The sequence below is a fragment of the Equus quagga genome, chromosome 3, assembly GCF_021613505.1.
Source record: "Equus quagga isolate Etosha38 chromosome 3, UCLA_HA_Equagga_1.0, whole genome shotgun sequence".
In the NCBI taxonomy this organism is placed as follows: Eukaryota; Metazoa; Chordata; class Mammalia; order Perissodactyla; family Equidae; genus Equus; species Equus quagga.
This window is the reverse complement of record NC_060269.1, coordinates 121,345,670-121,370,425: the sequence shown is the minus strand read 5'-3', so window position 1 is coordinate 121,370,425 and position 24,756 is coordinate 121,345,670. Positions and strand designations below refer to the sequence as shown.

The following is a 24,756-nucleotide window of genomic DNA, read 5'->3' as shown; positions in this document are numbered from 1 at the left end:
TTGATATTAACCACTGGCATGTGGTCACTCGCAACCAAGACAGCCACTAAAGTTGGCACAGAAAAGGAAATACCTTTTCTAGTCAGCATACAGGTTTGCCTTATGCAGGAGAAAGTTCAAGAAAAAAGACAGACACTTATTTCCTTGAATATCAGCATTACCTCCTGGCTGTGGCCTTGAAGATATTTTTAAGTGTCCCGTGAATGGTGATGCAATCTTTAAAGACCCTCCTGTCTGTAGCTAAGGCCTATCTGCCCCTAGAATGTAGGTTAGTTGGGTAACTACATAATCACAGGGGAATAAAAAGCCAAAAAAGGCCTTTATTATTTCACCCTAAGAAACAAAGTAAGGAGGATAATCTCTTTGCTTTCTGCTGTTTTCTACTAGATGGTAACTGATTTTATACCTAATAGGGAGATGGATATGGCTTCAAAAATCTCAAAGACAATTAGATACAATGAGCAGATAATTAGAATGGTGGGTTCCTCACTCTGATTCATCTAACTCCACATAAATCTTGGCACCTCTAAGTATAGCAATGTTTTCAGATCACTAGCCATAAGACTCCCAGGACTATACCCCATAGTTGTGATACAGACAGTTGTGTTCACAAATATTTTTACACTGCCTCCAGGAGTCATGCTGTGTGACACTCTGAAGAGAGCTGGTTATAATCTATCTACAGCTATGACAATTAAAAACTGTACTGAAGATTTTAATATTTTGCTTAAATAAATTTAGTTAAATAAAAATAAAGCACACTTTCTACTAATTTAAAAGGGAAAAAATAAAAATAAATAGAAATTTATCTCATACACACAAATCACAGAGCAGATGTTTTACCTGGTGAACTCCAGGACATTGAGCAATTCGTATCTTTCTTCTTGCCCCAGCTAAGAAGAAAAGGAATACATGATTACACAAAGCTGAAGTATCTCTGGCTTCTTGGAAATAAACCTCAGTCATGAAGTTTTAATGTAAAAATGTCAACACAAACAAATCGTCCTTTCTGAAATACATCATCTTTAATTGAACTTACTAACTTTCAGATTAAGATGGAACACTGGACATACACATTTCCTTTCTGTCCTTCCCAAAGCCCCACTAAAACTACCGTAAACACTTAAAAAGAAAGAAAGAAACTCATAATAGCAGGAAGATAAGAGATAATAGCACCAAAAATTTGGAAGCTAGAAAACAGATCAATGAGTGCTATCTTTCTTAGCAGATACAAGAAGGGTAAATGCTACAGCAGCCATGAGAAAAGCTGAGAATCAACCCAGTTTGTACCACATAATCCTTAAAAGGCTTAAGGAAGTGAAATACCAGACAGCTCTAGAATTGTGAGGTAAAGGAAGGCCCTAAAATGGGGAGGACTGGGTAAAAGCTACCTGAAAAGCAGCTCTCAGCACTGGCCCTTCCTGCATACTGGCAGAAGAGCAGAGGTTTTGCTCTATAAACAGTAAGGCAGAGGATTTTTCACCTAGAAGTTGACTGGCACAGTTGAAGAAATGGCCTGGTATCATATTTATACGAAACGCTCGGCCCCAACACCCCAACCTGCTCAGCTCCCTACATTCTGGCAGTGAGATCTTTCTTGGCAGAAACTGGAAGATCACTCTCTGGGGAATCCAACAAGCCCCAGAGAAGCCCTAAGGGTTCAGACACAAGAAGGATGTCTTAAGGAAAGAAGTGCCGACTGACAGATCATCTGCTGTGACTTATGACAAAAGTGACTAAAAAGGTATAGGAACAATTAGTAACAGGTAGAAAGAAAATTAAGTAATTGAAAAAAAGATGAGGGATTTATCTTTACGCAATAAAGGAAAAAATTATTTTCAGGAAATAATTTTATATCAGGAAACATAAAAATAAAAAATAAAATAATTACTGTATACAACAGTGTTCAGCTACGAATACTGGTACAGGTGTAATAACATAAACACTAAACAATGATCTCTTAATGAGATACGACTTATATACGATAAAGTACCTAGACTTTAAACGTCTAGTTCAGTGAGAATTGCATAGTTTGACAAAGGTATACTTGGTTTAACCGCCACCCAGATGCAGACCCAGAACATGCCCATCACCCCATAAATTCCTTTATGCCATTTTCCATTCAATCTTCTCCCTGACCCCGAGGCAACCACTGTTCTGAATTCTATGAGGACAAATCACTTTGTCTGATCTCGAGCTGCCTATAAATGAAATTAAAGAGTATGCCCTCCTTTGTGTCTAGTTTTTTTTGTTCAACATAATGTTTTTGTGACTTATCCATGCTGTTGATGAGTCAAAAATTCCTTCCTTATTATCATTTAGATATTCCATTGTACGAGTTCATCATGATTTGTTTATCCAGTCTGCTACTGATGGACGTTTGGTTTCTTTCCAGTTTTGGGCTACTATGAATATTCCATTAGACATCTTTTTGTGGACATAAGCTTTCATTTCTCCTGGGTAACTACGAGTACAATTACTGGGTTGGTTGCTTGTTTACCTGTTTTAGAAAACTCTACAAGGTTTTCCAAAGGGATTGCATGATTTTACACATTTACCAGCAATATACGGGTATTCCACTTGCCCTAATTCTCATTAACATTTGGTGCTGCCAATGTTTTTAACTTTAGCCTTTTTGGTGGGCAGGTAGTAACTCACTGTGATTTTAATTTGCATTTCCCTCATGACTAATGATGTTTTTTCATTGCTCATTGGCCATCCATATATCTTCTTTTGTGAAATGTTTGCTCAAGTTTTTCACTCATTTTAAAAATTGGGTCTGGGCTGGCCCTGTGGTGTAGTGGGTAAGTTTGGTGTGCTCTGCTTTGGCGGCCTAGGTTTGTGAGTTTGGATCCCGGGTGTGGACCTACACCACTTGTCAGTCATGCTGAAGTGGCGACCCACAAACAAAACAGAAGAAGATTGGTACAGATGCTAGTTCAGGGCTAATCTTCCTCAGGAAAAAAAAAAAAATTGGATCTGAATACTTGTTTAACCAAAAATTGTACATAATTATATAATATTGGGAAGGGATGGTGAGTTGAGAGAAATCCTCATTTAACATAATAGTCAGTAGATATGCCTAAAATTGAAAAATCAAAACATGTATCATTAATAACATATTTTTGGAAAATATGAAATGTATAAATGCCTAAAGAAATAGCTAAAAGAACAGAAAGTGGTTGCTTCTGGAGAGGGGAACTGGCATAGGGAATCTCTATTTTATTATGAGCCTTTTGGTATTATTTTATCTTTGAAGCTATGCGTATGTATTATTTTGATGAAAAAGAGACTTGGAAATAAATAACTTACTGAATCTATAATCACTGAGTCAGGCGTTCTTCCAGTGAAAACAAAATTCAATTGTTTTGCTGCTCTGACCAATGCTCCCTCATCTGTTTTAGGAAAACAGGTGAAAGCAAATACATGGTGAAAAAAAATTATCTCAAATGCAAGAGAAATACGTTATTGTAATATAATTTTCTGTTTAATTTTAAAAGAATTAAAATTCTTTTTATTCTGGCCCTTGTGATAGAAATCTATTTCTTTTTAAATTATATGACAATGCCAAAGGAATGAGTAGAATAATCTTAAGGATCTGAGACAAGCGTATAGACTTCAGAGTCCTATTTCTGATGATGAACTCTCACTGTTAGTCACGCACACCTAAGAAGGAAAATTTAAATGTACCCCTTGGTCCAGCATATTTTCTAGAACCCTTTCTCAAAATGAGTAACACAAAATTGCCTTCTTACATTTTATGCTTTTCCTGCGAAAATGGTGAATGTAGAAAAACTAATACTACTAATTGAGGGTTCAATTTAAATGGATATAAACGAATTGATGCTTTATTTTATTATATTATTTACTTTCATTGCTATGCTATATCAAACTTTCTCGTTGCTGAGGGTAGGATGTGAGATAAGAAAATATTCATATAGTTTCTATCCTAACAATAGGAGATGTAACATTTCGTTTAGGAATTTGGTCTATTTTACAAGCTCAGCAGGCGCTGTTTAGAATACACTTTAAAACACTCACAACAAAGTTCTCCAAAGTGTTTCCTCTTTCCTAAAAACTTACAATCATCAAATTGACTATTTATCCCATTTTACATTGAAAATAGGTCTAAAATTAAGCTTAAGTATTAAATATTGATAACTATGCTAATATATATTTTTTGGAATCCCTTCAAATGTGAAAACTTTCCTTATCCAAATAAATACACGACAAGCTCCTTGATTATCATTTCCAAAAGAGAAAAGCAAAATTGGTGCTCTCAAATGGACACTATTCAGGCAAATAGATCTTCCTTTTCCTGTCTGCTTATGTGTAAAACCAGTTTCTGACTAATAGGTTATTCTTAATTATTTATAAAGAAGGGAGAACTTACTATGTACATATAAAAAAGTACTTTTTACTTGTGAGAATTTTGTTATTCAAATTTCCATGTTATTTACGTCATATACCCAAAATTACATATACAAAGTTATGTATTTTAACATACATATATTTAATGCTGAAAGCCAAGTTTTTTGTAATTAGTAAATAAAATTTTTTATCTAAGAAACATAACTTGGTCATTTTACTTTTTTCAAATTAAATAGATTTTTTTCTAGACAATCTCAAATTTCAGAGCAATTTATACCAAAAAATACATCACAACTGCTTCATTTGTACCTGGAGATGATGCCTGATAAATAATCTTATCGCCTTCTCGCTCTGGTACCGCCGTGTGACAAACTGCCATCATTGTAAGAAATTCACATATTATAGGTGCAGTTGGCTGTAAGAAATAAGCACATAATTTAGCCCTTTTCATTTAAACATTTTGACACTAATGATAGCAATATTACTTCATGTCTATCTTTTAAGAGTATAGATGTTAAGCCTTGAGGGTGTGAGGTTATAGTCAACTAGGAAGTCCACATCTATTATGGAGAAAATATTTTAAACTAAAGTTATTCCTTCTTGAACTCTATCATTCATTTTCTAAACATTTATGCAGGACAACTTTGTGCTGTCAAACAGAAATAGTATAGTGCAAAGGCAGATATGGTTGAATCCTGTCCTCAGAAGACAGGAGAGAAATTCTAAAGTGTTCATTTACCTGGTTCTAGGTCTGATCAGATTTAAATTTTAGGCATCTGATCTTATTGTGGATCCACTGCTTTGGGTTGGGGTGACGATGGCAGGGGATTCCTCTCTAACGCTTCGTCCTCCTTCTCTCCCAGAATGCCAGCCTTAACGTGATATATTTTTTACTGAATAAAAAAGAACTGATTGAACAATTCCTATGTACAATGGACTCTTACAGCCTGAGGAGGACATAAGAGTAGATCCTTTCTGCAAGTAGCTTAGAGTATATAGGAGAAAAGAAGCCAGATCTTCTAAATTAAACATCTTCCTGTATGGCTCCTGATGAAGAGAAATGTCAATTAATAAAGAAAAAATATTCCACTATGCTTTTGGACTTTAAAAACAAAAAAGAATGAAGCGATTGGAAAGGTAAATCAGAATATTATTTGAAAAATCTGAGTTCAGGCTAAAACAATAGATAAAACAGACATGGTTCCTAGGATGTGAAGCTTAGACTTGCGGGGAAGACAGAACACAAATAAACACACAAGAATGATGTATTTATAGTGCAAAAAGGGCTATAAAGGAGAGAATGTGCAACTATCATGTAATGCAATTTGGGTCAGTCTGTGGTTGTTCTCAAGAGAACGTGATATTTAAGCTGATGAGGTTTCAATCTTATGAACGACTGAGCAAAGAGTCTTCCATCAAGAAGAAATCAGATATGACTGAAAAGGTCCTGAAGAAGGAAAGAAAAGAATGAAGTGTGTTTGAGAAAATAAAAGAAAGCCAGTGTGGCCTGAAGAGAAAGAAAAGGCAAGTAGCTTCAACTGAAGTTAGCGACTTAAGCAGGGGCTAGATCACGTAACTTTATAAGTTAAGAAGGAAGCCAGAAAATGGTTTTAAACCAGGAAGTGATGGGACTTCACTTTCATTTGCATCTTTCCAGTCACCATATGCAACCGGAGGGGAGTAAAAATGGAAACAAGGAGACTAGTTAGCGTGCTATTATGGTAATTCTCATGGGGGATGCTGATAGTCTGGATCAGAGAAGCGGAAGTGAGAACGAAGTGAAGACGACATTTCAGGATATATTAAGAAGTCAGTCTTGACAAGGGCTTGGTGATTCTTTATAGACCTAGTGGTGGAGGGAAAGGAGGTATCAAAAGCAACCCTTAAGTTCTTAGAAAGAGTAATTTGATAGGTGATGGTGCAATTTACTGAACCTGAGAACACATGAGGGAAGAGGTGGTCTAGTCTAGTGAATCTTGAACCTAATATTTTGTTGAAGGCTTTCTTAACAAAAACGAACACAAAAATACCCATCAGAACACATTGCCAGGCCCCTGGCCAGCGGCACAGGTGATAAATTTATCTATACTAGAGAGGCAGCATGTTTTAGGGTAATGATTATAAGTTCAAGTTTTGACATATGGAGATCAAACCAATTGTGAGAAAAAGTTCTGGATCTCGGAGACCATATCACTGGATCTGATGGAATTTTAATAAGTGTCAGTAACTTCACAAGTGGAATGTTCACATTGGGTGGCAGATGTCTGAAGTTCTCATTGTATAGATTTGGTACTGGCCTATAATTCTGAGCAGGTAATTCATTTCTACAGATATTTTGGAAACTGTTAATAGTAAATTGTTTCATACAAATAGAGTTCGATAATTATTTAATATAAAACATCTTAAAAAGAGAGAATATTGATTGATACTAAAACAAATTTCTAACAATGATAAATTTATATTGGCCAAGTAAAAAGGATTCAGCAATAACAGATTTTGATAACTATTAAAAATGATCGTGAAACTAAAAAGAAAGTAATATATAAATACATAAACATGGAAGATAATTCAGAGAAACACTCAGTTTTTATTAATTAATGAAAAGATAATGGTTTTATGTTGCTTACATGATTATTTTGGAGGTTTTCCAGCAATGATGAATCACTAAATGTTTTTTCATCTCCAAACTGTGAGCTCTGCCTAAAGGGGAAAAGAAATGAGGCAAACCTGGTTCATTTATACAAGTCTACTGATCTATTTGAAACTTGCTTTTTAAATTAATCATTATGCCTGTAAACCCTTAATAGATTAAATGTAATTTAGTCTGCATTCCCAAATAAGACATCATAGATTCATGATTCAATCATAAATTTGTTTTTAAGCATTCTAATATGTGACAGATTTTTGCAGCACAATGAAAAATAGTATCTTATAGTTCATTTTCCTGGAGCAAAATTATATTGTAGCCACATGAAATTTAAACAATTAATTTAAAAAATGTAATAAAACTGCTAAAATACCTGGAATTGAATTTCTTCTACTTCCAAATTTTTTTAAGCTTTTAGAATTTTGAGGACTAACAAAGTTATTATAAAAATTATTCTTTTACTTTAGCCTATGAGAAATCTTCATTGTATTAACACTACATAATTAGCATATTAAATACAAAAATATGAATAAACCGTTTACATATTTTATCAACATCTATCACTAACAAATATCTGATATATTTATGTACATATCACATTTGTTCTGTATAATTAAGGAGAACAAATCATAAAGGTGTACGGGATTTTTTGTGTTGTGGGAACACCCAGATCAGCAAACACATTATGTATTCCATATGAAATAAACAGTCAGAATTGCCTCCTTAATCTAGCTATTATTAATCTCATGGCCATGCAATTTAATATCAAAATGTTGAGATTCAGTGGAAGAACAAGGAGCATTTCAGCAGGAATGTCAAACCCAAAAGGTATACTTTGCAATTCTCAGTGAAAATATATGCACGTAAGCTTCTGTGCATAGAAGAAAATTTCAGAATTAATTCACCGAGGAAAAAATAATGTGTCCAAAACTAAATAACTGCAATCCAGAAAGCTTTTAATCACAATTTTTACAGGCTACAAAGGGTAATATTAATGCCAATGTGTCAAATATCAAGAGTTTCACATTTTAAAGTCAGTAGCTTGAATGGAAGGAGAAAGCAAGGAAGAAAAAAAGAATTAGAAGTAATTGAACATACACAATATCGCCATTGAAATATATTTTTCCCATAAACAAAGGAGGAAGTTAGAATGTTTATAATAAAATATATCTTTATTCACATGTAGTTGTTCGGTCTATTAATTCTCAAAATTACAATATAATGCATCTTTATTTGCATGTAGTAGTTTAGAGTGCTCAAAATTTTCCTGGGAGACAGAATAAACACATTATTATTATTATTCCTCTTCCTCTAGCTTTAAAGATGGAGGGAAAAATCCAAGACCTTTTAAATGACTTATCAGTGGGGAGACGGAAAAAATCAGCATATTTCTCCTCCAAATACTATCACTGCTTAAAAATAGTTAATTATTTGAGGTGTCATAAAATCTCCCCATTTTTCAAATGTTTTCATTAATGGTTCTTAGTTATACTTTCCTACATATTTGTTAGATAAATTGAAACGTCGAGGAATATTCACAGTAACATCTTACATGTGGAGGTCTATTTTCTTTCCAAAGAATTCCAAACTAAAAGCCTTTATAAATCTGAAGATATGCCTTAATAATCTCACCAGTAATTCTTTCATTTCATAAGTCATGGTTACCATAATTGATATAACTTTCAAATGTATTTATAAGAAATAACACTGGATAAACAATTGAAATATTTACATGGACACAGTCCACCCTCCATGCACCCTTGAAGGCTTCCACCATGGATCATGGCTAAACAAGAATGCTTCTCCCAGAAAGTGGCTTTCTTCCCAAGATCATAAAAACCATAAAAAACTCATCTGCTGATCACATAGCCCAGGTTAGATAACTCAGGCAAGGCACTCTCATGACTCTTCTCTGAAATCTTACAAAACTTTTACTTTTAGTAAAAGTAAACAGATAAAATTAGGAAGCTCATGTCATTTCAAAATAAGAACCAACTATATTAAAAGCAAAAGTAATAGTTTAAACTGTTAGTTGACAAAACTACATGAATTTGCAAACTGCTCACAAGTAAAAATATAAGCAACATCTATATCTTGTTAAATTTTTCCATAGAAATTTTCAAGTGACACTTTGCTCACAAGGAGACAAAGAAATGATGATGTTTTGTAAGAAGCAATAAGGCAGAGACTGTAACAGTTAAAGAAGGAAGAAAAATGAGCTGTTAGCGCATGTCAGAAAACTTGCAGCTTCTTGCAGGCTGATTTAAAAGCTATGGAACATTGTAGATAATTATTTCTTGATCTTACAAAAATGAAGAATCCCCATAGCAATAAAGATTAAGAGAAAATTCAGAATGTATATGGCTTAATCAGTATTAGCTATTTTCATATATGACAGTATGGACTACCAATTTTTTTAAATTCAAAATTGGTATCAACAAGAAAGTCCTCAGAAGAAAAAAGAAAAATGTTGGATCCATACTTTTCACCTTAAACCAAAGAGGTTTCCACCTTGGATGAACAATTTAATAGAAGTATTCCAGATATGTGAAAATTTAAGAAATAACTTAGGGGTGGGAAAGGCTTAAGTATCATACATAATTCAGAAAACAAAACAAATAGACAAATTTGATTGCCCATATAGCTAAAACATTTCGTCATAGAAAAAACTACTGCAAGCAAAGTCAAAAGCCAAAGGCAAAACTGGGAGAAAAATATTTCCAACTCATATAATAAAAGTTAATTTCCATAAAATAAAAAGAACTCATGGAAATCAGTAAAAAAAAAAAAAAATCAACAATGGAGTAGAACAACAAGCAAAGGATATAAACACACAGTCCACAGAGAAGGAAATACAAGTGGCTTTAAATATAAGTTCAACCTTATCCCATAATGAGAGAAATGAAATTTAAATTTATCAATTTGGCAGAAACAAAGTTTGACAAACTCTGTGCTGTTGTGATTATGGAACAAGTTAAGTCATATATCACTGGTGAGAAGGAAAACTAGTATAACTTCCAAAAAGCGCAGTTGGGAAATTACTATCAAAATTTAAAATGCATCTATCTTTTGATCCAGTATTCTCAGTTCTAGGAAATTATGTTATCTATGGTACAAAATGCTGTATGTACAATTCATTCTTTGCAGCACATTTTTAATAGCAAAAGATAACCCAAGTTCTATCAGGGATGTTGCTTTAAAAAATTGTGGTACATCCACATAACAGAATACCACACAAAAAATGGGAAGCTTTTCATGGAATATTGACAAATCTCAAAAGAAAAGCTGATGCAGAACTTGTGTACAGTAGGCTTCACTTTTTGTAAAAACATGAAAGAAAAAAACACATGCATGTACATGTGGAGAGTAGACCTAGCAAGATACACCTGAAATTGGTTACAGCGGCTGCCCTCAGAAGCGGGGGAAATGGAGGGCTCTAAGACAGGGAGCTCTTTCCACCCTTTGAATTTATAACATGTTAATGTATTAAAAACTTAAAAAACAAGTCAGATTTAAATTAAAAATTAAAAACTGGAACAAAATCCACATCGGCCACATGAAATAAATACACACCCTACGTATAAACTAAATGCACACATTATATACATTTCTATGCTACACACATGCACACACGGGAAGACCACGGTGTGACTGCAAAGCACTGTTTCTTGAAAGGATCTGTACCTCCTGCTTTCGAATGGTGCTACTGGTTCCAAATCAAAATTCCTTAAAGGGAGATTTAATTTTCAGAGACGAATTTGTTATGCACAGTCAGGTCCAGTCAAGATCAAGAATTTAAGTAAGTGATTGAATTCAGTAATAATATTTTTGTTAGACACTGGTTTTGACCAAAGTAATGAGATCTGCTTTCTGCAGGGCTCAAAGTATTTCTGAAGGCAATTACAAAAGAAGAATTACAAAAACATTCTGTAAAACGGCTGCATCATTGGAATAAATAAATTACCTGTCAAAGTGACTACTTTGAAGACTAACACTAATTTGGATGTGTTAGATCTCATTATTATACAGTACACCTGGAAGAAAATTTTAGTGAGCCTAGCTGCTGCAGCAGAATAATACCACTTATTCCACACATAATTATAGACCAGAATAAAATGAGAAAATAAATAAGACCAGAAAAGAGTACTATCCACTGATATAATGATAATACTAAAAACCACAGTGAAATGATTAAGCATAGAACAATTTAAGGTAATCCTTCTGGAGAATCATGCTCACTAGCATTAACTTAAAAAAAAACCATTAGAAAGAATAATGTGGAACTATATTAAACAGTTAAGAAAAACAAATATGTTATCTGGGATTTGCTTCAAAATAATAGTGGGGGGAAGGTGTAGCTGAATTGAAACTGGTCTTGAGTGCATATTACTGAAGTAAGTAGATGGGTACATCTGTCTACTTTTGTTTATGCCAGAAATTTTCCATAACAAACATCAGAACAAGAAAAAAACAGTTGTGGAAGTACATAGATGTGGAAAATAATCATATCTTAGGGCTTCATGAATGCTGAGAATAAGCAGACTTTTTTTCTCCAATTGTAGATTTTTAATGGAAAAGAATTAATCTAGAAGGTTATATGTTAGCCGATGGTACTTGGCAATAACAAGAAAACCGTGCCAATTTTGGAGTAAGTGGCTACCGGTTGGGAGATGATTTTATCTCCATAAACTATGTATATTAATATATTTAAGCAACTAGAGCTATAGCCATCATCCAATTGTCTTCTTGTCAAGAGAGCATGTTTGAAAGGACTACCACATTACAAGTTTGCCTTCAAGTTGACTAAATGTAAAATAATCTAAATACATTTAAGTGTTAAATATCATGTGTTTTTTTAACTTGACATTTTTGTAGTGACTATGGTTCAAGTAGGACAGTAAAGTATAATATAATACAGGTCACAGGCTTTATATATGGAATTCAGTGAACTTCACATTGAAAGGTGAAGCTGCTGACAGATAGGAATGAATTTCCAGATTCTGGATTTACACAGTCACGATGCGGTCAGGTGCCTGGAGCACAGGATCCAACCAGGATCGTCTTTCCATCTTGGTTTCATTAGCAACATGAAATCAACTGGATGAGACCTGGGGGATGCCAAACCTATAAATGTGCAAAATTGTGCCCCCTATGCTAACTTTTCTCAACTCAGTAAAATTTCACCTGCTCTTGCTACCTTAACAAGAAAGAACGAAAAATAAAATGACTGAAATAGCAAGGATATCTTGTGCTCTAAAAGCAGATTCTCTTTAAAGTTCTTTAAAGTCTATAGGACGTAGTGGGACTAGGCTGAGTGAGGTTTTAACTCGATCTTCCATGTTTACTGGTTGTACTCTTTAGGTCAAGTTATATATTAGCTTCTTTGCCTAAATTTCACCAGTTTCAAAATGGTCATGTCAATCATAACTCATTAAATACGTCATGAGGATTAAGTGAGACACACCAGAGCTAACACTCCCTCTGAGCTTGCTATGTCCAGACACTATTCTAAGCACTTTAAAAACAGAACTCACTTCATCTTCACAACCTCCCTGTGATGTCTACGTTCTACCAGATGAGGACAGGCAGGTAGAGAGATTACGTAACTTGTCCAAGGGCACCAGTAGGATCAGGGTGTGAACCTGGGTGTCAGAATCCAAAGTCTGCATCATGGCTGTTGCACAGGACCCAGGGCATAACAGAAGCTCAAGAGTATCTATATTCCTTCATCTTTTCAGGCCTACAGGTAACCATTTGATAGATGGGGAATCCAAGCATATATTTAAAATAAAGCTCACTTTATTACAAAGGTGGCAAAACCCTTCCCTAGTGTTTTATTGTTTTTAAATTAAATCATTAACATCTAAGTTTCTAAGCAACTGCAGGTGGAAATGTACAAGCAATTTCTGAAAAAGCTGGAATTTTTTGTTTGGAGTTACCTGGTTTAGAATGTCAAATATCAAATTTTCCAAAAGGGTGTTTCACAAAAAGAACTTATTAAATTAGATAAAAGATCCTCTTTTTCCAACAGTGATAAAAGTCATGAAACCTCCATCAGAAGTAGAATATTTTAAATGACCTGACTAAACAAACAATAATTTTTAACATTTCCATTCAACATTAATAAAAATATGGTAAAGGTAACTTCCCTAAGAATAAATGAGTTATCTTAGGAAAATGTATATTAATTCTATACTAATGGACAGGGTTTAAAATTAATATGCTAATATTAGAGAAAAGCAACAAATGAGAAGATACAGTCAAAATTTTAACTACATTCTCAAAGGTTTAAATAAAAGGGAATATTTATGCCATTAAAGTTGAATTATCCACGAACAGTAAGACGCTTTGGCACATTTAAAAAATACTAAAAATTATTCAGTTGTGTGTAGGTGTCGAAATGTATGACACGCCAAGCAACGACCTTTAACGTGATGACTCATCAGTTATCACATGAACCAAACAGCTGCCTCTGGCATTAACCTAGGTGTTATGAGGTTTACTGCAAACTGTTTCTGAGTCTCCACTTTACTGAAACAAAATCCAAGTTGAAAAATATCAAATGATGTTACTGGATTTCCATGCATATTGGAAATGTGGCTTAATCATAAAACACACGTGTAATCTGAAAATAAAAACATGACCACGTAGAAAACCACAATATTTTCAACAGTTACCAGCATTAAAAGAAACTGTTTTTGGAAATTTCATTGGCCAGTAAATCATGATGAACTATGGAAATATCAAAATAAACTTAGACTATTCTAAATGAAAATGTAAATCCATGGAAGCGGGGATTTTAAGGTAACACAAACAAAAAACCCAAAAAGTTATTGAAATTAAACCTATAAAATGCCATCTTTAACAATTCTAAAATTAATTATGTTTCAGTTAACTCTTGTCCTTGGTAGCATAGTCTTCCAAAATTTGTCCCAGACATTTCATTAAAAAAAGTTCATTTCCTAGTCGCCAAGCAGATTTAGTAAACTAGTTGAAAAGGAAATTTCCACTCCTTGGTGTTTCAGCAGCATTCTGCTAGCGCAGTAGAGTACGTACGTAGTGGCAGAAGGTGGCAGTGCTGAGCTAAAAAACATAAGAAAGCTTCTGGAGCTGCAATTGAAATCCTAAGTAATCCACGGCCCAGGGACTCCGAGTTGATCATTACAGACTTTATTATGGGTATGTAACATAAAACTCTAATAAGCCTAACCTTTAAACTAAATGTTTTAAAATGACTAAAGGTGATTCAACACGAAATCATGGGTAGTCATGGTTTTCAAGAAATACTTACTTTATAGCATTGTCACCCTACCTGACCAGTAATGCTTTTGTCAAAAGTAATGAAGTGTGTCTAACAAAACAATAACATGCAAACCTTTTAAAGGAATCAGTGAGACAGAAAGATCCATGCAGCTTACCATTCATCAGGAGAGCAGCCATAATCCTCAGGTTCAGGGACATGGCTTCAGAAAGCAAGAGGAGGGACAGAAAGAGAGGAAAAAATAATCACAGAAAGGCTGGAAACATAAAAACATGAATAACGGAAGTACTGAAAGACAGATCTCAAAAAAGTTAAGAAAATGAACTTTTAGTTGCTTATGAAAGAATGGCAGTTAGTACAGTAAGTAGAACATGGCTTATGGTAACTAAGCAGGTTTACGAAGTTTGTTCTATAACTAGATAGTCCACTTGCCTCTTTGCCATGAAATTTACTGATTTTTATGCACAGAATTCAGTATTCAGTATGAAATATTTGAACTTAGCAGTTGAAATACAAGCTAAAGCCAACATAAAATTAATCACATATTGTATACTCAGAATAAAGTATTTTAATGAAAAAAACATGCCATTACCCAGGAACGAACTGTCACACTGATAAACTTTGCCAAATACATTTTAGAGGTAAATCTGACTACCATGAGGTGATGGTTCTTTAAGCAGATATACTAAAGTAAAAGTTAATTACATTTCTATAATTAAACGGAACCAAATTTTAAAAGATTGACTGATATTCCAAACTTTTCACTTAAATATACATCAGTCACTAAACCATTTATCTCAAACAGAAAACACAGTTGTCAACACTTTCATTTCATCCATTAGCTCATTTGAGCGCTAGGAAAGTTTGATTGACGCGTAGCTTTCATTTCAACCAGCCAGTCATGTATTAATTAGTACCCATAATACATGACAGAGATTTTATTTATTTATATATTTATGTATTAAATTTTCCTTGTTAATTGCTCAATTTTTTCCAGTTTTATTAAGATATAATTGACATATAACATTGTGTAAGTTTAAGGTGTACAGTGTGGTGATCTGATGCATGTATATATTATAAAACGATCACCACCACAGTGTTAGCTACCACCTTCATCCCATCACATAATTACCATTTCTTTTTTTTGTGATGAGAACATTTAAGATCATTCTCTCAGCAGCTAGAGCAGATTTTCTTATCTCCCATTTCTTTCATTATATATAACCATTCAATATTTTTCCTTTAAATTAAATATATTAGATATAGGTAGATTTTTAAAATATGTGGAACTCAGTACAAACGTAAAATCATTGTTATTTTTGAGAAATACACAATAAACCTCATTGGGATCCTTTCACTTCCTAAGTGTCCACCTCACTCTCTTTACCCTTCCAGCAAACTGGCTGTGACACGGGTCTCATCATTCCAAGCCTCCTCTTCCAGCTCCAAAGCATTAAACTGCCTCCAGTGCAGTACCCACTATCTTCACTCCAATCACCACAGAAGCAGTGGCTTTTCCTGACTATTCTCTCTCTTACCAAAGGAATTTTGTAGATGCTTGAGAGGAAGGGCTAACCAAGCCTCTTGTGGGCTGGACTCCCAGAAAAGGTGATGGCCTACTGCAAAGCTCTGCGGAAACTGGCTGCAGCCCAGTGCTTAAAGCAATTATTCCTGATCAACCTCAAGGTTTGGACTCCAGCCTCCAGACTGTACCAGGGGAAGGCCTGGTGCTACCCAAGCAAAAACACTGCCAAGGTTCTGCCACATTGCACTGGTATTATACAGCACCCCTGATCTCACACCAGGAGAGGGGCCAGTGCTCCTCAAGTCATGCAGCTTAAAAGTCGCGGAGCTCAAGGCTCAAGGTCCCTCTCCCCAGGTCTGGTCCAGCCTTGGCAGACACTGAGTGCTACTCAGAATGTGATGAGCAGCAGACAATCCAAACACCTGCTCCTGATCCTGTCTGCATCAGCTTCCCTGAGATGGCTGTTCTAGCAGCTCCGGTGTGTATGCGCTTCCTGGTTATTTGCCTTCGTTTGCAAATCCCTGCTGTTACATCTGCCTGGAAAATGCTTCACTTAAATTCATCCTTAGATCTCAGCTCACATATCATTTTTTCAGGGGGCAGTCCCCGACCTTCCTGCTTAGATCTGTGGGGGACTGGAATTGGCCACCCCAAGACATGTCTCTTTGGCATGAGGATTATTTTGGGCTGGTTACTTTTAAAAACTGCAGACAGGAAAGAAACTCTGAAAAGTAGAATTTACTTACCCTTTGTAAAAGACATTTACATTTGTAAAGGAAATCTCCATCTGTAAAGGTGTCTCCCTCTCTGTACCAGGAAGAAGGGGGGATAACCTTATCTCTAGAAAGTCATTAATGTGGAAGGCAAGGACTCAAGTCTGCATAATTACCTGACTCTTGTTTATTGTGCTTGTGTGGTAATCTCCCATGATCGACTCCCCCCACCCCCAACATCTTCCTTTGCCTTTAGTTGAAGATGATTTTTAAGATGGTGGCTTCAGCCATTTTGGCGAATTGCTCAGTTTGCCTGAGCCTCTCCCATGTATACATGTTATAAAGCTTTGTTTAATTTTCTCCTGTTATTTTGTCTCATGTGAATTTAATTTGTTTTCCGGCCAGAAGGACCCAGAGCAGGTAGAGGAAATGTCTTCCTCCGCTACAGATCGAATCCCTGATAACAGACTCACATAGACCTTTGTACTGTGTCAGGATTTTACACTTGTCTGTATGATTACTTAACTAACAACCATTAACCCTCAATTAGACTATAAACTTTAGGAGGGCGGGAACCATGTGAACTTTTGCTGATCATAACATCCCCATCGTTTAACAAAGTGCCAAATACAGAGAAGGAGATAAACATTTGTTGAGGTATACGAATGAACAAATGAATGGTGTTTTACCAGCTTTAACCATCAGTCATGGTGAGCAGTAAGATAAATTTGTTGGTTATAATCTCCCTTGGAGCTAAGTATTATAATTATTGTGAAGTTTCTCATGGTGAATCTCTTCTTGGTGTTAAAGAAGCAGCTCATACTTTCAGTAAGCATACTGCTAAATAAAATATTGTCAAGTAAAGCTACTCACATATGGTATTCATATATAAACAAAGACTGCTTTTTTTTTTGAGGAAGATTAGCCCTGAGCTAACATCTGTACCTATCTTCCTCTATTTTTTTCATATGTGGGATGCCTGCCAGAGTTTGGCTTGGTCCGTGCCTGGGATCCGAACCTGTGAATCCCAGGCCCACAGAAGCAGAACATGCGAAATTAACTGCTAGGCTACTGGGCCGGCCCCCAAAGATTGCTTTTAAGAACATTAATTTTTCACTTAAAGGGAAAATGTCATTGAAATGCTTTTAATACTGATTAAGTGACTTGCTCCCACAAAAAGTAGTTTAGTTTGCTTAACAGAATTTTTTTAAATCTTAGAGATTGTATCATGTTAAGCTTTGCCCAGCTCATCAGTTCATTCTAATAGTAAGGTCTGAATTATCAACAAAGATGGCACTTAGGATTTTAGCCCAGAAAGAATATCCGCTGTATTGAGAATCTTTGCCACTGAACATAAAAGCCTTCTTACCTATTTCTGGTATTTAAGGAACAGTGATAAAACTGACTTATTCCCTATAGGAAGCACTTTGTTGAAATGTTAAACAGTGGAATTTCTAGTTTGTAGTTAAATTAGATTTACAAATGACATCACAACTCATTTATATCTAACTAAAGACAATGATCAAATGAAACAGTCTATACATTTAAGCATGGTGGCATCTCTGATTCAACGTTGATCTCTGCAAAACAATCAGCATCAGTACATGTGCACAAATCTTTTTATTTCGTTGCCCCTCATGAATCTGATTTGGGGCAATGATTATGTGAAATGAGAGGAAACTTACCAAGACTAAATTTTGAAGCATTGTTTTAAGTGTTCAATATTATCTTCTTACAAACCTATGGAATACACAGAACTAGGCAAAGATTGTACTATCAAGAGACTCCAAGTCTTGCCTTTCTGTTAAAAGTCATTAGAACTCACCTTTGACTCTATCTGGGGTAAAACTAGGTTTTACCTTACTTCTTAAAAAATGGTGAAGAAGCATTAGCTCTGAAATCGTAACCCCAAAGGCATTTGTTAGAACATGAAAGTTTGTGTTCTTCTCCTTTGTTTTGCTACATCCTGGGGGGATAAACACCATGCTTTTTTCTGTGGGAGCTGGAAGTGCATGTACTTAATAGTTCCCCTTAATAAACAAGTGTCAACATTGCTGTGGGGCAAAGGGGATAGTAAAAGTATGTTATTTCCCTGTCTGGGTTCTTACAAACCAAGAGTGCCCAGAGGAAATTCCCAAAGAAAGGTGGCTGACAGTAATTACTTTTTCCTGCAGAGTCTGGCGGAATTAAGTTGCAGTGGTGTGTCTGCTATTGCGAACACCTGAACAGTCTGAAGTCTCATGGTTTGTCCAAAGCCTTCATATATCAACAGCTCTCTACAACGCTGACATTCCAATTGTCCATCAGGATGTGTGTGTGGCAGAGGGAGTGTTGATAAAAACTCAACCAGGGTTAAGGATCCTAAAAGCACATACACAGCCAGTACATGATTGATTATTGGAAGCAGCTTAACAACTAGCTTCACTCAGCAAGGATTCTGGTCTTCTCAAAAACATGATACATCATCCAAAGAAGAAACATATTTCTGTTTATATAGTTAAACTTTGCAAGCAAAGGAATGCCTGCTTTTTACTTCTTAACATGTTAACATTTTATGTCTGGAAAAGAACCTTAGAGATTATCTGGTTTTACCACCCTCATTTTAAAGGATTTGGAATATTTGAAAGGAATTGTCTAGGGTCACATGGTGAATTAGTGACAAAGCTAGGACTAGAACTTATGCCTTATGACTGCACCTCAATATTAAGAAATGTTAGTTTCCCAAGAGGAAATCTGTTTCACTGGAAACTTTATCTAAATGATGACAACACTTGACTCTTAATTCTACTTTAATATTAACCAGTCTCAAACCCACTCCAGCAGAATACAGTTGTTAATGACAACATCATCAATAGATAGGAGAAGAATACTGCCTGGAAGTGTTTAAGGACTTTTATTCCAAGAACAGGAAGAAAAACCTGATAAAGTGTACAGATCACTCTAAAAAATAAGATTTATGAATGCACAATTTGCGTAAGAACAAACATCACCATAAATCTCTCAGCAAGTATATTACAACAAACTCTAGAATCACAACAGGACTTTCCTTCTCTGAGATAGTTACGGGTGGAATACATAAGTATAAGATGTCAAAAAGTGTGCTGACCCTCTCCTGCTCCAGCAGCTAATCAAAATACCAGCCGCCTGCAACAATGGGGGGAGGGGCGAGGAGAGCCTCTTTTGTCTATGGAGATTAGGAGATCTTTAGATAAAGAGGAAAGATACAAAATGGCATCCAGCTCTGGAAACACTAAGCATCCTTCTTAAATTAACAGCCTGTCTTTTCAGTGTGAAAAAGCCATTCAATTGAATGTCTTTTTAGCTTCATTTACCCACACAGTTTGAAGTCATTTTTAGTCACACTCTTTGCTAACCCAAAGTACAAAGATATCTGCCTGCATCTATTTCTCCTAGTAGACTCTGCATATAGAAGTAAACATACGATTCTAGAATTTTTTACCAAATGGTTGTTTATTTATAACTTTAAGGCATTTTCAAAATTCAATATACTATTTTTATACTAGCTTAGTGCTTGGAGACAGAGTGTGAGTGGGGAAGAGTGGGTACAAGCCAGAAAACCCAAAAGCAAGTGTCCCTGCTTGTACGGTGTAGGGGAACAGTATTTGCAACCTCAAGATGTATCTCCGGCACGAGGATTATTTTGGGCTGATTATTTTTAAAAAACTGCAGACATGGGAGAAGCTCTGAAAACCAAGTAGAAGTTACCCTTTGTAAGAAACATTTACATTTGTAAGGGAAATCTCCATTTGTAAAGGTGTCTCCCTCTTTGCACCAGGAGGAGGGGGATGACCTTATCTCTAGAAACTAGTATCAATGCAGAAGGCAAGGACTTGAATCTGCATAATAGCCTTATTCTTCTTTACTGTGCTCTTTCTGATAATCTCCTATAACTGACTCTCCCCACCCCCAACATCCTCCTTTGTCTTTAGCTGAAATAGTATTTAAGGTGGCAGCTTTCACCACTCTGGCGAGTTACTCCATTTTTCTGGTTTCTCCCATGTATACATGTTATAAAGCTTTGTTTGGTTTTCTCCTGTCATTCTGTCTTATGTCAATTTAATTCTTAGACCAGCCAGAAGGACCTAGAGGGAATAGAATTGAGGGTAGAAGAACTGTCTTCCTCTCCTACAATGGTTAAGAGACTGATATTTATCAGTCTCACTTGTAGAAAAGGGGTTTGGAAAATTTGATATATATGCCAATGTCAATCAATCAGGAGTTGTTTCACCTTTTGATCATGTCTTCTTAGGATATGTAAAAATTAATTTTCTCACATTACCCTATAAAATATTTAAAAAAGAAGGATTTTGAACAGTTTAGGCAAGCATACTTGGAAGTAAGAAATAAACGGGTGCTCAAGCAGCACATTCTAAAGGACATTAAGAGCCTGATAAAAGTTTTTGATGATATTCACTATCCCCCATATTTAAGAGTTTCGTATCCCTTCCTCCTTCCATTGTCAGATATTTAGATTGCTCTGTGATTGCAAAGAGGAGAAATGATAAAAGAAAAAAACAAATCAAAGGGCTAACTATCAGAAACAATCATATTTTTACTTGAAAACTGCCAAGGACAGACTGCATGTTCTTACCACATGCAAGCCGCACTCTAACTTTATGGCAACATAGAGAGAAGCATACATGTACTTTATTACCAGAGTCAGACAGAGACCTTCGGCAACTCTAAACACTGAAATATTATTGGGCAGAGCCCCCACCTCATAGGTAATTCCAAATGAAAAACAATACCAAACTATAAAAGACAAAATGTATATGGATACTGAAATTAAAACAGTTGCTTTCTCAATTAAAAAAAACACAACTCCCATAATAAGAATTCCCAAAATGTATCAAATTGTTAGCACTAACTAAATGTGTATTTCATATTCTAATTAAAGGGTAAAACTCACCCATAAGCAACTCCAGCTATGGTGCACTTCTTAAATTGCATTACATTGCATGTCAGAGTACCAGTTTTGTCAGAAAATATGTATTTTACCTAAAAAAAGTTTAAAATTTCTTATTAAAATTTCAGGTCTTTTTAAGCCAGTCTTTTAAAGATGGGGGAAAAAAACAGTCCTACATTATTCTATTTATCAATTTTGTTACATTATAGGGACACAATGAATACTATTGACTGACTACTTTCTGTACAATCATTAAGGAATATGTTCGACTGTATTTTTTTAGTATTTTAGCAATGAATCATTTAATATATGAACACTGTCAAGACTATCAAGATGTTAGAAAAACTACAGTCATATAGAAATTTGTCTTTATATGGTCTGAATTTCCACTAGAAAGTGCCACTCCTACTGCTTAACATTTATAGAGCACTAAAACATCTATTAGCATTTCTCAACATAACAAACAATTATGGAATTGGTGATAGCTTAGCTTAAAATTAACTTTAGACAACATCTAAGTTGGTAAGAAAAAGGATAATTCTGGCCTAAATACTATTTGAAAAGTAAGAGTTAGCAGAGGGCAACACTACAAAAAAAACAACAACCATACTTTCTCAGCTAGTATGTATAAATGGATTACAAATATACACATAAGTGTAAATATAGCATGAACTATAAATCTAAAATTCCTGCATGACTGCTATTATACTTTGACTTACACAACTTCACCAATCAACTTTAACTTTTCCTTCCTTTCTGGTCAAAAGCTATTAATGATTCTAATGTTGGGAGTTTATCACTCAAAAAGAGCCAACACTTTATATACTAATCAGACTATATACTGAAGGACATCCCTCAGTGCAATACCTTAATCTGAGAGCAAACTACGCTTTAAATAAAGTTTTAAAACTTCATTTACTAAAAATGAAAATTGATAGTTATGTACTAATGTGTATTTATGCCAATTACTCAAAAAATGGAAAATTAGGAGCTGTCAATTCACCTGAAATTGTCACATACTGCAGAAATTACACCAAATCTGACTTCTAATTCAACATATCAACAAGAAATTTAGTTTACCTGCCCAAGTTCCTCATTCAGATTAGATGTTCGAGCCATAGCAGCAGTGTCTGTGGGTTCATAATGCATATCAAGATCCTTTTTAAAAAAAATAAAAGACATCATTGATTACAACTGGTAATAAGAGTTTGAGTGAAATTTTACTTAGCTGGGGAGCTATAAATGAAATTACTCTCATCTCTTGCCATTCTTATGCCATTTCAGTTGATTACCCTGAAAATTATTCAACACAGAATATATAATATCATATTTCACAGTAAAGGCAGTATGGTAGTTAAAATGTCTCTAGAATCAGGCAATCTTGCTTTATTATCATTCCACCAACTCCTAGATATGTGACCTATTATAAGCATTAAATAAGATAACGTGTAAAGTGCTTCCTACTGTGTCTGACACAATGTCAGTGCTTAATGCAAACTAAAATAGCCATCAAACATTGTTCAAATAATTAAGACTTTAAACCTCTGGAAAAATAATCTAAGTGGTTCTATCTTGTACTTTCTTGGCCAAGTTTCTTACACTTTATATACTTGAAAGCAAAACGAGTGCATGTCTCAAAACCCAAACAAAAATGTATAGCTCCTGTACCAATTTGTACTCACTTTGTACCCAGAAACTATGAGATTTGACTATTAATCCTATAAAAATTAATATTTCCTATGGTGGAACATTTTATCGACAAGAGTGGAAAGCAGAATTTGCCATGCCAAAATGTCTCTTTGATTTGAGATTATTTTGGGCAGATTACTTTTAAGACAGGAAAGACTCAAGAAGAAAATGTGAACTTCTAACTGCCTAAAAGAATTTGAGACAGGAAGGATATCAGCAACATGGCAGAGTGAACTGTTTGCTTTTTCTCTCCCCCTTCTGAACCACAACTAAATGTACATTCAATGATCAATGGAGGAAGCCCACATAGCACAACAGGACACCTGAGAGATGCATGCAGCTATACACTGGAGGGTGGATGGACTGGTTCCCCGGGAAGTGGCAGAGATAGGTGAGCATACCTGGAGCCCTGTGCACCCACACAAATGCTTTCCAGTCTGGCGCCAAAGCACCCCAAAAGTGGGAACACGCCCCTGGGTGACTGTAGGAGGAGACAGTGGTAACCTTTGCTGGTGATCACTCTCGCTCACCCAGTGGGAATGGGGTGTCCACCATGCCCCTGCAGTGCCTAGAAGTGGCTCCAGCTTGGGTCCCAGCAAGGAAGCCCTGCCTGTCAAGGCACAGTGGCACCATGGACCACGAGCGGATCACGCAGTGGGCCAGGCACTCCCCAGGCCCCTAGAGAGCACACATAGGGCTGCTGAGCCCTGAAAGAGGGAACGTGTGCTGGGCAGCTGTGGGGAGAGTCGTGGCAAGCTTGAGCCTGGTGGGGATGGGGAACTCATTGTGCCTCGGAAGCACCTAGGAGTGGTCCTAGCCCGGGTCCCAGTGAGGAAGTCCTCCCTGCCAAGCACAGTCCACACAAGTGCCTCAACACACCCCAGGCTGGGGCAAGTACCCATAATACACCCACAGCCTCCAGTAGACAGGGTGGGGCCAGAAAGTCTGCTTCTGCTTCCCCCTAGGGGTAACAGGTGGAATCTGCATCCACAAGCACACTGACAAAAGGTTAGCTTGTAAAGCACCATGAGAAACAGCAGCAACAATTCAGACTAGAAGGAAAATGACAATTCTCCAGAAAACAACCCTGAAGACACAGGAATTTATAACCTAAATGACAGAGAATTCAAAATAGCCATCACAAGGAAACTCAACGATCTACAAGAAAATACAAAAAGACAATTCAAGGAGCTCAGCAATAAAATGATTCTCTTCACCAAACAGATTGAAACTATAAAAAAAAATCAAGCAGCAATTCTGGACATGATAAACACAATTAATGAAATAAAAAATAATCCAGAATCATTAAGAAATAGAAATGATCTTATGGAGGAAAGAATTAGTCTTCCTGAGCATAAAAATGTAGAAATTCTACAGGTGGAGGAGGAGACAGAAATATGGAAGAGACAAAACAAAATACAGATACCCTGAATGCTCCAGTGGACATCATAGAGGAGCAAATCAGCATAATCAAAGATAGACATGTTGAAATGCTCCAGACAGAGGAGAGAGAACTAAAACTAAAAAGAAATGAAAAAGGTCTCTGAGAAATATCCAACTCAATGAAGAAATGCAACATAAGAATTATAGGTATTAGAGAAGGTGAAGAGAAGGAGAATGGAG

The 24,756-nt window shown here is 35.6% G+C and overlaps 1 protein-coding gene across 3 annotated transcripts in view; it reads right to left on the bottom strand.

Annotated features, from left to right (window-relative positions):
- LOC124237237 (phospholipid-transporting ATPase IA-like) overlaps positions 1-24,756 on the bottom strand; it is a 220,743-nt gene that overhangs the window by 113,074 nt on the left and 82,913 nt on the right. For all 3 annotated transcript variants that reach the window (XM_046656693.1, XM_046656694.1, XM_046656695.1), the window contains 7 exons: positions 22,525-22,602; positions 21,448-21,536; positions 14,437-14,481; positions 6,999-7,071; positions 4,681-4,786; positions 3,313-3,395; positions 844-893 (listed from right to left, as the gene is read on the bottom strand). In XM_046656693.1, coding sequence (XP_046512649.1) covers positions 844-893; positions 3,313-3,395; positions 4,681-4,786; positions 6,999-7,071; positions 14,437-14,481; positions 21,448-21,536; positions 22,525-22,602 — 524 coding nt within the window. The remainder of the gene's footprint in view (positions 1-843; positions 894-3,312; positions 3,396-4,680; positions 4,787-6,998; positions 7,072-14,436; positions 14,482-21,447; positions 21,537-22,524; positions 22,603-24,756) is intronic.